This window comes from Gasterosteus aculeatus, chromosome 16 (genome assembly GCF_964276395.1).
Source record: "Gasterosteus aculeatus chromosome 16, fGasAcu3.hap1.1, whole genome shotgun sequence".
NCBI lineage: Eukaryota > Metazoa > Chordata > Actinopteri > Perciformes > Gasterosteidae > Gasterosteus > Gasterosteus aculeatus.
Window position 1 is genome coordinate 531,316 of NC_135704.1, and position 13,229 is coordinate 544,544.

The 13,229-nt window shown below is 42.8% G+C and overlaps 1 protein-coding gene across 2 annotated transcripts; it reads left to right on the forward strand.

Annotated features, from left to right (window-relative positions):
• The first annotated feature begins 2,879 nt into the window (after positions 1-2,879).
• ifngr2 (interferon gamma receptor 2) lies at positions 2,880-12,832 on the forward strand. 2 transcript variants are annotated; one of them, XM_040201169.2, is made up of 7 exons: positions 2,880-3,133; positions 4,171-4,285; positions 5,938-6,098; positions 6,796-6,941; positions 8,414-8,555; positions 8,731-8,882; positions 10,803-12,832. In XM_040201169.2, the coding sequence occupies exons 1-7, from the start codon at positions 3,094-3,096 to the stop codon at positions 10,908-10,910; spliced, it is 864 nt and encodes a 287-aa protein (XP_040057103.2). In that variant the 5' UTR covers positions 2,880-3,093; the 3' UTR covers positions 10,911-12,832. The 2 variants fall into 2 exon arrangements, with proteins under 2 accessions (XP_040057103.2, XP_077947382.1); XM_078091256.1 differs by having other exon boundaries at positions 2,907-3,133; positions 8,417-8,555.
• The last annotated feature ends 397 nt before the right edge of the window (positions 12,833-13,229 follow it).

Consider the following 13,229-nt stretch of genomic DNA (forward strand, 5'->3'; position numbering starts at 1 on the left):
TTTAAGAAACCTCTTGCATTCAGTCTGCAGTCCCTCTTCGCTGACTTCCCTAACAAAAGCCCACAACCTTTCTGGACTACACATCAGTAATTAATTGTTCCACTTCTGCGCAGTTATCTCTTGACCTCCTGTTGGCTCACCGTGCTGCCCAGGTATTTCTGAAAACCAATTCAATTCATTTTAGTGTGTATTGCCCAAAAATCCCAAAACAAAAACTCCAAATGAAAAAACAGAAGAGATGAGGAAGCCCGAGGCCCCCATCTGGCCCCAGGCCCAAATTAAACCATTGAAGGCGAGCCCATCTGAACCCGAGTGAGAAAAACGAGAAACCAATGGTATTCGCGTTTTATCTTTAAGGTAAACGGAACTATCAAAAGGTTCACAGACAGGAACCCACACTTCTAGTTGTCTCGACCCCATTCCTTTTTCCTATGTCAGAAACTTTTCAATAGTATCTCAAACCCGGTCCGGGAAATGATGACACATCTCTTGAAACTGAAGTTGGCCCCGAGGGCATCAAACCTGCTGTTGTAAAAAAGGGAAATGGGTCTGTCATAATTTGAGCTTGCAAGCTTATGACAGGCCCATTTCGCTTTTTATTTAGCAAGGTAGTTAAAGTTGTTTCTTAAAACACAAAGGGCCCCTAGAACATCATATGGGAGGATTCAAACAAATCAAGACTTTCGATCAAAAGCTAAACTGTTTTAACTAAATATTATAAAAGCCTTGATGATACAAAAACTCAGTATAGTCTTTAGTTCAATTATTTTTATTATGTATAGCCTTCTGAGGCAAATTAGTAATTTGCCTTCTGCAAATCGGTAATTACGTAGATGAAAAAAGGCAGTGCTTGAAGTCTTTATATGAGAGTTAAAAGACGTATCCTGGTCAAAGAGAACTCCAACATTCTTGACTGTGCTGCTGGATACCAGAGCAATTCCATCCATAGAAACTATCATGTGACAGCTGACAAGATATTATTTTTTTCTGAGTTTGGCATCAGGAAGTTGCAGGTCATCCAAGTTTTATAATCCGTCCAAGCTCAGAACCTTGTGGGACTCTGTGACGTACATTGGTGGTCATGGAGGATTCACCGTTTATCAACACAAACTGGGATCAATGTGATTGACAAATACGACTTAAACCAGCTGAGTGCAGTTCCTTTAATACCAGTGACATTTTATAGTCTCTGCAACAGGATACAGTGATCAATGACAGTGGCAGCTGGTCCATAGAGGGAAATGGGGCGTGGCCCTACGTTGAGCCCCCCCAAATTCTTGAGCAATTCACCTCCAGAACAACAGGCGGAGTAACGTGTTTTTGTTGAAGACGACCTAGAGTCACGTCTATTTATTTATGCTTTTCATCGCGGACACATTTGTCCCGTATTTTCCTCCACAACTTTGTTTACCTCTCGACCGGCAAACCGGCGTTTGCGGCGATCTCCCTCCATGAATCCAACCCGCTTATACAACCCGCCAATGACGGCTTCTATAAGCGGTCATATTTACGCATTTCTTCCGACAGAAGTTCTTAAATCTGATCCGTTCGCTCGTAAACATTCTTCGTTTTAATAATGGCGGTATCGGGCTATGAAAGCGGAAATGTGGGACTTCGTAAAGGACGTAGTTAGCGGACCAATCGCAGCCTGGTGCGAGTCTCACATTTCTGTTTTCGTAGCCCGACACCGCCATTATTAAAACGAAGAATGTTTACGAGAGAACGGATCAGATTGAAGAACTTTTGTCGAAAGAAATGTGTAAATATGACTCGCTATAAGCGGGTTGGATTCATGGAGGGAGATCGCCGCGAACGCCGGTTTGCCGGTCGAGAAGTGCACCAAGTTGCGGAGGGAAATATGGGACAAATGTGTCCGCGATGAAAAGCAGCAGTGGCGATGCACGGGGCAATAAAGTCTATGATAAATGAATAAATAAACAAACCAACCAGTTCCCCTCACAGACATACTGATCATACTTAATACTGATCAATGTTGTCAAATGCGGCACTGAGGTCCAGCAAGACAAGAAAAGAGATGAGTCCTTGGTCCGATACAAGTAAAAGATCATTCGTAATTTTTTCCAGTGCGTTTTCTGTGCTATGATGCACTCCAAAATCCTGACTGGAAATCCTCAAACAAAGTATTGTTTTGTAGAAAGTCACAGGATTTCTCAAGGATCTTAGAGCGGAAGGGAAGATCAGAGGTCTGTAGTTCGCCAACACCTCTGGAGCAAGGCACGAGTAGGTTTCTTAAGAAGAAGTTTAATTACAGCTACCTTGAAGGACTGTGGTACATGTCCTGTCTACAAAAAAAGATGCATAATAAGTAGACATAATAAGATTTAGACTTCGAAATTGTCAGTTGATCAAGGTTGATGGAAGAGAAGTCTTACAAGTAGGTATCGGGGCCCACTGCTGCATCCATAGTTCCTACATCCGAGGACGGGTCGGCACTGGTTGAAGGGAGGAGACCATGAATTTTCTCTTTGATAGAATCTACATCATTACTGAGGTCCAAAGAAATACATGGTTCAACAGAGCTGACTGTCAAAAACGTTTCTCTTATACATTGAAGGGTTGGAATGTCAGCTCAAATATGATTGGATAATTGCTTCTGAAGTTGTCAGGAATTCACGGACAAAAACTGTATTATTAAAACATTTATCCATTTTAGGTATATGGCTCCATCTTGTGGAACAACAGAACAATTAATAGGAAAACTATTCATTCACAGAGCCATGGAATTGCATATGAATATATATATATATATATATATATATATATATATATATATATATATATATATATATATATATACACACACACACATACATGACCCCCACGGATCAGGTGACCGTCAGCAAATAGTATAGTAAAAGGAATGTTCTTATTTAACAGATAACAGTGGTGACGTGTCCTTTTAAGGGGCGTTGCAGGAAGTCAAAGAAGCGTCGCCATGATTTCTAGGACTTTTGCCTGTCCCGTTTTGAGGAAGCGACTGAAGCGTTGAAGTTGTTAACAGTAACACTATGGCTCTTAAGAACACCAAACTGTTCCGGAACTGGTCGCTCTCTGTGAAATGACGCGGTCACGATGCTCTTCTGTGTCCTGTGTATTCTACTCGCAGTCCAAGGTAACGCGTATAGTAACGGCTACTTACGAATTGAACATACTTCGCTGTTCTATTTGAAGCAACGTCTTGTGAGTCCGTGTCTGTGGTAACGCGGCCTGGAGTTGGCTAAGGCTACTCCGAGTACCGAGGCGGGGGGCGCGGACGATACGGGGGACGGGGGCGACGAATACGTGTCCGGACAGATCATTGAAAATCCAGACGTCACCCTACATCTTGCGTACGCAAGAAAAGGTGCCGCTACGCTTAAAGCCTAGTTTATGCTTCTGCGTTTTCAGAGAGACAAGGGACACGCAGACGCAAGAGCCCTTTGCGTGCTTGCGTGTCCCCTGCGTGCTCCTTGCGTGCGTGGACCCATTTTTCTAGACTGGCGTCAAAAGCTACGCAAGCCTCATGCAGCCCGCAAGGCTGCGATTGGTCCGCTAACTACATCCTTTCTGGAGTCTCACATTTCCGGTTTCATAGCACGGTACCGCTATTTTTAAAAGGAAGATTTTTTAAGAGAGAATGGTTCAGATTAAATAGCTTTTGTTGTAAGAAATTCAGAACTAAGACCACTTATAGAACCCGTAATTGGCGTACTATAAGGACGAGCAGATGGCCTCCGATTCATGGAGGGAGAATCTCCGCAAACGTTAAAGTAAATGAACAAATAACGACTTTCACACTCAAAGACGGCATTCTCTAGACAAAGACGTCGAAAAAACGTTTCTCCACCTGTTCTGGCGGTGAATTGCTTTGCAACACGCGCAACCCTTTTAGAACCATGAATTCTCAGTCACGAGTCCTTCGATACGACTGCGCAAAAATCCGCAGAAGCTTGCCAGCGCCTTAAATGTGTGTTGACTCCCCACACGCAACGGAAACCTGGCTGCGTTCCATTCCATATCATCTCTATATTTCTAATTGCCCCCTGGTGCCTAAACTTGGTGTTTTCCTTGAACTGCGGGGGTGCAAGTGTTTGCCCAGAGACTGGGCAGATGACCTAATGAACCTAGTCCCTGTAGTGTGGAACGTCATCATCTTATTATCTGTCCCAGTACTGTCCGACGTGCCACCAGCACCGCCACAGGACGTCCATGTGTACAACTGGCAGCTGACATGGCGCCCTGCCCCCGAGGAGGGAAAGGTCACCTACACGGTGGAGTACAGCAGGTGAGGTGTAATGGCGCCAATGCCTCTGCAGTAGGGCTGTCAAGGACGTTCGAATATTCTTTAAAAAAAAAAGACAAATATTCAAATATCCGAAAATCTGGTTGCGCATTAGGCGCGTCAATAACAGGACAAATTTATACAACGAGACATAACTATAGGTGTAAAGTAATCGCCACGCAAAGCGGTTTAAATGAACGACAACAATAAACAAATGCTGAGTGCTGATCAAGAGTTTTGTGCAAGCAATTTAAGGTCGCGATTCTTGTCCCAAACTTATGGCAGGTACACGGACCAAACTGCCGGTTTTATAGTACCGACATTGAACGCTCCGAGCGAGCCGTGCTGGTAAACACGCAACCTTTCATTGGCAGGAAACGGCAAATAATCAAACTAGTGCATGAAGCTGTTGTAGCCGATCTAGTCTGTTTCGAATTGTTGTTGTTTTCAACAACTATTCGAATACATGTTCGGATATAGAATATTCGTTGACAGCAGTATGTCAGTCTGTAACCCGTACCTGACACTAGGGCTGCAACTAGTGATTATTTTTGTAATCAACTAATCTATTCACTATTTTTTCGATTAGTCGACTAATCTAACGATTATTGACCATAGCGTAAGAGCGTGGAAACAAAGAGGCAAATATTCCTTTTGGCTACAACGTCTGGCCGTTTATTTCCATCCAATAACATCTCTCACACATTCCCTTCCTGCTCCCTTTTTACCCCCCAGGTCACCAGGGTTACGCCCCTTTTTCTAGAAGGCCCTCGTTAATTCGGGTCATTTTAGCTCCCTACAATGTTGGATTTTGAACTTCAGATTCATTTGAGTAACAAGTTAATACAAATGTAATCATAATAAATACATTAAATAGTAATACAAAAGTGCAAGAGGTTTCAGTAGGTTTTTATTATGCTAGAAGTAGATCTCTCATAATTGTGTTGATATGAAATATTTTCCACCGTCCTGTGTTTGAAGAGTGCTAAGTGGAGGTTAACGTTAACTATTCAGAATGAACGAAAAGACACAATAATAATTCACCAATTTACTGCATTTAGCATAATAGCTTTACCAAGCATCCTCCACGAGACGTTCTGTTCCCAACACGTAAGTGTAAACCTTACGATAAGCAGGGCTAGCGTTACTTTAGTTAACTAGACTTACCCATGAGGAGAAGACGTGGTGGCTCCAGCACGTTTTAAATGTTCCTGCGTTGCTTTGAAACACCGACTCTGTCCTGCAGGTGCTGCGTTGTCCTGTTGTTGGCTGATGAAATACTAACCAGACTTTTTCGGCTTTCGCACATTCAACTTGATAAACTTCTTCTTTTTCTTGGTGCATGTAGACGTAGAAGCGATGGCGCCCCCAGCGTTTCTTGTGGTTTATTGCAATGCCGAAGGAAAAAAAGACCCGTAACTATCTTTTTATAATATAAGACGCGTTGGCGATAGAAATCTGCGTTGTTGACTAATCGTTGCAGCTCTACCTGACACACGTCTGGCCATTACTGTACATGTATATAATGGTGTCAAACCCAATTTTAAAATCGCACTAGTTTAAGTGTTACTGTTTGAAGTATGATACAAGCTGTAAATAAAGTTTGACGTCATGATTCTGGACTGATTCTTGTTCTTTGTTCTCCTCTTTGACAGCAATATGTGGAAGAGTGTACCAGCATGTGCCAATATATCTTCGAATTCCTGCAATGTTAGTTCCACCAAAGCGGAGAGCGAGTCTGGATGTGTTCTGCTACGTGTGCGAGCAGAGAGACGTGGTCTGACCTCGACACCGGTCGAAGCTTGTAGCCGACATGGTACGAACGCACAACCTGCCATGGAAGCAGGCTAGTATGCAGCTGTATGGCTGCTGTATTCTTCATAGCAGAACCTCCAGATTCATGCTGTGGTATCGCCTTGCATAATATCCAAAATGTTGCACAAAGCTAAAACACACACACAGGAATGACATGTTACAGCCGTTGTGAAAATGAAATCCTAACCAACCAGATGGTTTGTTCTGAGGCGCTTCTCTGGAAAAGGCATTGGATTAACCATCTGTCAATCAAACTTGTACTGAAGTCAGTCAGGAGAAGAGAGAAATATCTTTTCACATAAGCATTTGGTGTCATTCTTTAGCTTTACTTTCAGGGAAGCATTCCTCTCCAGTTCAGATATAACTGATGCTATTGCAGCAGCTACACTAACCTCCTCAGGAACTGCTGTTTATCACATACACATAAGCCCCGCCCTTGCTGCCTGTGGCTACTTTATTCGAATCCTGATGATGGATTTTGTGTGGGATGTGATACTGTAACAGACTCTAGATTCAAAGATCAGAACTAAGCTTTGGCAGAAATACGACCTCTCTGCCATGCTGTGGATTACATGGAGTCTGAACTAACTTTATTACAATCATTGTTTCCAGCCTTCAGCATTGACTGATGACGGGTGGGTTAGATCTCTCCAGATTATGTCAACACTCTGTTATGTCAATCTGTTGTGCCCGTCCAGGTGACTCGTGTAGCCCGGATGTCCGTCTGACTGCAGGGCCGGCCTCCCTGACTGTACATTTGAACAGAACCCACAGATTGGCTCTGGAATATGGGGAGCACGCAAAACGCATTGTTTATTATGGCAAGGAGGGAGAGCCCCTGCAGGTGAGAGGAACCATGTCCGTTTACACAATATACGCCGGCTGCTAAGTTGGTGCATGTTGCAAAGCTGAAACTATTCTTCCTGTCACGGTTGATCAGAGGCAACATGAGGGCAGCAGGGGAAGGACAGGCCGAGTCCCTGGAGGTTAAACTGCTCTTCATTCCCCTCCTGGGCCCTGTTCCTTGTACGTTGTTCAACTAAGTCAATCAAATGTCCCATTATCCAGCTCAAATTAATAAGATGATTGATCTCAGGCTATCTCGGTTCCTCGAAGGCTGATCCGTGCACAAACAGTCTTGTTAATTTGAACTTGACGTCAGTCATCAAGATAATTGCGCCTGTTAGCTAACTAACGTTAAATCATTTCAAAATAATGAATACTTAGTTGTTCGGTACTTATATGTTGCTCGCTCGTCTGGTGACAAAAAGACGTGTTTCTTTGTTTTCGCTCCCCTTAATAAAGTCAGCAGTAGAATGCCGGTGCTGGTTGACAACGACCCAGGCAGTTTGAGTCCCTCAAGAGCAAAAACTGCGGGTGGTTCTCTTGTCGTCTTCCTCCAGCCCAAGCTAATCTATCTTCTATTTTTCGATGGTCGATGTGGAGACTGTGACGGAGGCTGGATTTGTTCTTTGCGCACTCACAGGTCTGATCAAGAAGCGCTCATTTTTAATTCTTAAAAACATTTGGTTCTTTCCGCACGCGCAACATCCGTCAAGGAGAGAATCAAAACATTCTATGGCAACTGGACCGTGTCATTACAACTACGATGTTAATCGAGTTAACTAGATTGTAATTATTGTTGGAGGAACTTATTTTTTGCCCCTCGTCTCGTGATATCAGGGACCAAATTATATTTCTTGGAGGCAATTTTGCCCTTTGCCCTTGTGTATTTCCAACGCTGCCCATGTGTTGTTACCAACCAGGTTCAAAGTATTACTTCAGGAATCAGGAAACATTTATTTGCCATAATATGCCAAACGTACAAGGAATTTGTCTTGGCGGTTAGTGCGCGACAGTAGACAGACAAGACAACAGTGCACAAGTACTAAAATAAAGTAGAATGAAATGCTAATGCAATGGGTTAGTTACTTTATTAACAAGGTAGCAACATAAATGAGCCATGCTAACGGTTACTCGCATAATCTGCGTTTCTCGGTCATGATCATTAATTCTCATGAACGGCCGAATTTTACGTCACCATTTAAATATCGCAACTGTGGAACAAAATGATCTCCTTTCCATAGCAATCGAGAATTCAGCTCTTATCATGGCCCCACTTCGACTACTTCCAGGTCATTTCACTCAGTGAGGAACCTTCCTAAGCAGAAAGGACTATTTGAATCCAGCCACACACTTTCCAATTCTGTGAGGATCGGAGGGTTTGTGATAATCACAATTCTGCCTTTGTTAGTAGCAAGTGTGAAAGTGTTTGTATTTGTTAAATAAATGTCTAATATTGTCCATCCTCAACAGAAGTATGCTGATGTTCTGTCCTCGGTGACCATCCCTGACCTGCAGGAGGGACAGCGTTACTGTGCAGCGGTGCAGTACATAGTCTTTGATTTGCCCGTTGGACTGGCCACATGTGCTCGGTGTGAGCTCATCCCGAAGTCAAGTAAGACCCTGCTTGTAGCTGCTGCAACAAAAAAATTTCAGCCACGCCAATAAATGTTATAGAGAAATAAAAATAGACATTATGAAATTGGACAACAGAATAAATAGGACAGATTTAAATGTTTACACATTTAACCAATAAACAAATATCTTGTGTGTGCTTGCGCTTTTCCAAGGAATATTCTCCAAACAATCCGAGCTAATAGTTGCCGTGGTGCCTGCCGTCATCGTCCTGCTCGTTCTGGTACCCGTGATCGCATACTTACTCATCTTCCAGCGAGGGAGAATTAAGCGGTGGCTGCGCCCTCCATACCAGACCCCAGACAACGTAAGCACATTCCTCACACAGGCCCTTCCATCCAGCAAGTTTACCAGAGGAAGCCGGCTGATCTCAGTTGTCATTCCCCTCCATAAAGCAAATTATACGTACTTCAAGCGGAGTTACTCAACGTGTGTGTGTGTGTGTGTGTGTGTCTTGAGTTTCCTGTTATTTCTACAACTCTGATAGTGATTGGAACAGATTATTTTTTGTCACAAAAAACATTCATGAAGTTTGGTTCTTTGACTTTATTAGGGGTTAACAGAAAGGTGATCAAATCTGCTGGGTCAAAAATATACATACAGCAGTGCTAATATTTGGTTACATGTCCCTTGGGAATTTTCACTTCAATTAGGCGCTTTTGGTAGCCATCCACAAGCTTCTCGTTGAATCTTTGACCGCTCCTCTTGACAGAATTGGTGCAGTTCAGTTAAATTTGATGGCTTTCTGACATGGACTTGTTTCTTCAGCATTGTCCACATGGTTTAGCCATTCTATTACCACTTTTAATGTGTGTTTGGGGTTATTGTCCTGTTGGAACACCCAACTGCGCCCAAGACCCAACCTTCGGGCTGATGATTTTAGGTTATCTTGAAGAATTTGAAGGTAATCAAAATACAATCAAGATACAAAATAAAATGACTTGACTTGACTTAATCCTCCTTCATTATCCCATTTACTCTCTGTAAAGCACCAGTTCCGTTGGCAGAAAAATAGCCCCACAGCATAATACTACCGCCACCGTGCTTGACGGTAGGCGTGGTGTTCTTGGGGTTAAAGGCCTCACCTTTTCTCCTCCAAACACATTGCTGGGCATTGTGGCCAAACAGCTCGATTTTTGTTTCGTCTGACCACAGAACTTTCCTCCAGAAGGTCTTATCTTTGTCCATGTGATCAGCAGCAAACTTCAGTCGAGCCTTAAGGTGCCGCTTTTGGAGCAAGAGCTTCCTTCTTGCACGGCAGCCTCTCAGTCCATGGAGATGCCAAACACGCTTGACTGTGGACACGGACACCGGTGTTCCAGCAGCTTCTAATTCTTGGCAGATCTGCTTTTTGGTGGTCTCAGTTGACTCTTCACCCTCCTGACCAATTTTCTCTCAGCAGCAGGTGATAGCTTGTGTTTTCTTCCTGATGGTGGCAGTGACAAAACAGTGCCATGCACTTTATACTTACAAACAAGTGTTTGCTGTTGTTCTTGGGACCTGCAGCTGCTTTGAAATGGCTCCAAGTCACTTTCCTGACTTGTTCAAGTCAATGATTTGCTTTTTCAGATCCATGCTGGGCTCCTTTGACTTTCCCATCGTAGCGTTTGTGGGCGTTTGTATCCAATGAGCCCAATTTAAATGGCCTCAGATTCACCAGCTGTAGTCACTCATAACCACTCACAAGAAGTTAAGAGGCCATGAAGCTCATTTCATTGACACAACTTTCTAAGTCACCAAAATTGATAATTCAAGTTGCTGTATGTATATTTTTGACCCAGCAGATTTTGTCACTTTTTCTGTTAACCCATAATAAAGTCTGAGGCAACTGCACCGAATGATTGATTGGCTTATAGATTATAGATATAGATGCAATCACAGTGCTCCACATTATCTAAAGTTGTATGCATCTCTTGGCTAGGTTAGCATCAACCTGACTTCATCACTGTGACGGATTTCCTTGGTACTTTTGAAATTAGGACTTTAATAGTCCTAAAGAAATTAGGCCTAAAGAAACTAGGCTGATGTTCTGGAACAGGTCTTAAAACCTACTGTATGCATACTGCGAGACCACCCTGACGAGGTCACTACAAACACAGGAGATCAACCTCCAAACTGCCAACAACTTTTAAGTGCAGAATCACGTGGGGGGGATTCACAATGCCCACAATGCCTACATTGTGTTCAAGGTAACTGTTTTCTAAGAAAAGTTTCTGTTCTCCTCTAGTTGCTTGAACCATTTGGTGAGAACTACATTCCCATCTGCATCAGCGGCCCCACAGAGGAGCACTACCATGTCCTTTCTGCCATTTCCCCAGAGGAGCTTGGAGAATGAAAGCAGCCGCCCTCCACCTACTTCTGCACTACACCACCTCTTTGTGGCCTCGGTACCATGCTGTGTGGTACACACTGCCCATGTTTCTGAAGCCAGACTTTCTGCTCTACCATATTTCATTTTTGCACAATTAATCTGAGTATTCATCTCTGAAATAATTCTAAATTCCACTAAAGTGACACACTAGATATAAGTCAGCGCATCCTAAATAAAATCAATATGCAGACGCCAAACAGGATCCTGTCTTTGAGCCAAGAAAAAGACCACAGGTTTAGTTTTTTTTTTTTTGTAGACTACTTTAAAGCATTTTGCATCCATTGCTATTCACTTTCAATTAATATTTTATCAATACAGACATTAATTAACAAGATTATATTGCTTATTAACCAAGGTCTGTTTGAGATGTCATGAAACAGACACACAACTCAACTCAAGATTCCCCTTTTCACAGCTTGATTCTATTGACTCCATATTTTTGAACATAGCAAAACGCTGTAATGCTTCCATTTTCCTCTACACATCTGAAACAATTAATAGACTTTTGACCTGAAGCCAACAAGATTTAGAGTGAAAACTGAGACATGGGTCGCTCGTCGGTGAGTTCACTGAGGGAAACAACAAAATGGACATAAAGGCTTTGGCAAAGTTTCATATTTCTATATTGTCTGTCTTGCTAAATTTGTCAGCGGTTGTTCAGGGGAGTTTTTTCCTGTACAGATGTCACACAGGGTGTTGCATGTATACAGTGCTCCTTGAAAGTATGTGAACCCCGTAGCAGTTAAGTTTTCTCTTGTTTTACCATGTTTTTTCTGTTTTATCCTCAACAGCTTTACGTATATGAAATGTCATCTTTATGTTTATCAATTGCATGCAACTATTTTAGAGGAAGTTGTGTGAGTAGCCAAAAAACACATGGAACGTGCAAAAGTAAGTGACCCTACATTGGTAAAGTCAAGTAGGTAACAGACTCAGGTAAAACACATTTGGTTTGCTTAATTGGTCAATTAAGGTGAAGCTACGCAAAGACTCAAAGTCCAGTTCCTTATCCGATTCACCGTTACATGCCGCAATAGTCGGACTATCAACTGGATCGGATCGAGTTATCCAGGGGTGTTAGTCGGATCGTAGTCGGACCGCACATAGTCGGACAAAGGTGTTTACATGAAACGGATAATTCAATTTTAGTCCGACTAAGCCAGTTATTCGAATCCATGTAACCACGCTGATTGAATCTGGGTTGCTGACCCTTTTCCCAACAAAGAGAGGAAACCAAGCACACTGCTGTAGTGCCAAGGTGTACAGATCCTCAATGCTGACAGGAAAGGATCTCCATCCATCCACTGTAAGACAAATCAATTCCAAAAGGAGGGCGACCAACATGACCACAACTCTACCGAGAAGTGGACGCCCATCAAGCCCAAGAAGCACCCGATTAATAATAAATCAGGTAAAGCCTAACCTCTAAAGAGCTGCACACATCTCTGGCAGCGTCTGTGGTAAATGTACATGCGTCTATAATCACAAAAATTTTATAGACATTTTAATTTGAGGGTTGCTAGAAGGAAGCCTCTGCTCTCAAGAAAAAACTAGCTGCCCAGAGAGCACTCGAGGAGAGCATTTATACTCTGGATTGGGGTGGTCAAAGTCCGCACCTCAATCCAAAAGAAATGTTGTGCATAGACCTGAAGCGGGCAACACATGCCAGATGTCCCTCCAACCTCTCAACTGGCTGAGTTCTCCAAGGAAGACACAACTCCCCAGCAGCAGATCCGAGAGACTGGTCAGTGGTTACAGAAGGTTGAAGTAATGGCTGGAAAGAAGGGGACACAATCTACTAACTAAAATGGTTCACATACTTTCCCACGTGTCACATTTTCAGCTGTTTTAGATAGACCACTTGTTGAATAAATAAAACAAATCAATTGTCTTTGTCCATTATTTGTTAAAGTAAAGTATGCTTTACAAATTGGTGTTTGGATATAAATAAAAATGAATAAGGTTATTTTGACTGTGTCAGAAGGGTTCACAAACTTTCAAGAAGCGTAGCATAGATTGTGAAGCACCTGAGGAGTTTTAAGCTCCACAATTATATTGCGTTGAACTCTTTCTGGCATTTTGTGTCCAGTCTGGCTGTTCTGACTATTATGATGTTGCCTCTGTCGGCACTACAGTTCTGTCTCAACATTGGCAACAGAACATGATGTAAGGATCCCATGGCATCTGTTAGGAATCAGGAATCAGGAAACATTTATTAGCCAAAATATGTCAAACATACAAGGAATTTGTCTTGGCGGTTAGTGCGCGACAGTAGACAGACAA

Bases quoted from the DNA above. Each gene is read 5' to 3' on its own strand.
- ifngr2 (XM_040201169.2), top strand. From the start codon at position 3,094: ATGCTCTTCTGTGTCCTGTGTATTCTACTCGCAGTCCAAG. The intron at 6,099-6,795 runs GTACGAACGCAC...GTGCCCGTCCAG, and splicing joins CGAAGCTTGTAGCCGACATG to GTGACTCGTGTAGCCCGGAT. The intron at 8,883-10,802 runs GTAAGCACATTC...GTTCTCCTCTAG, and splicing joins CATACCAGACCCCAGACAAC to TTGCTTGAACCATTTGGTGA.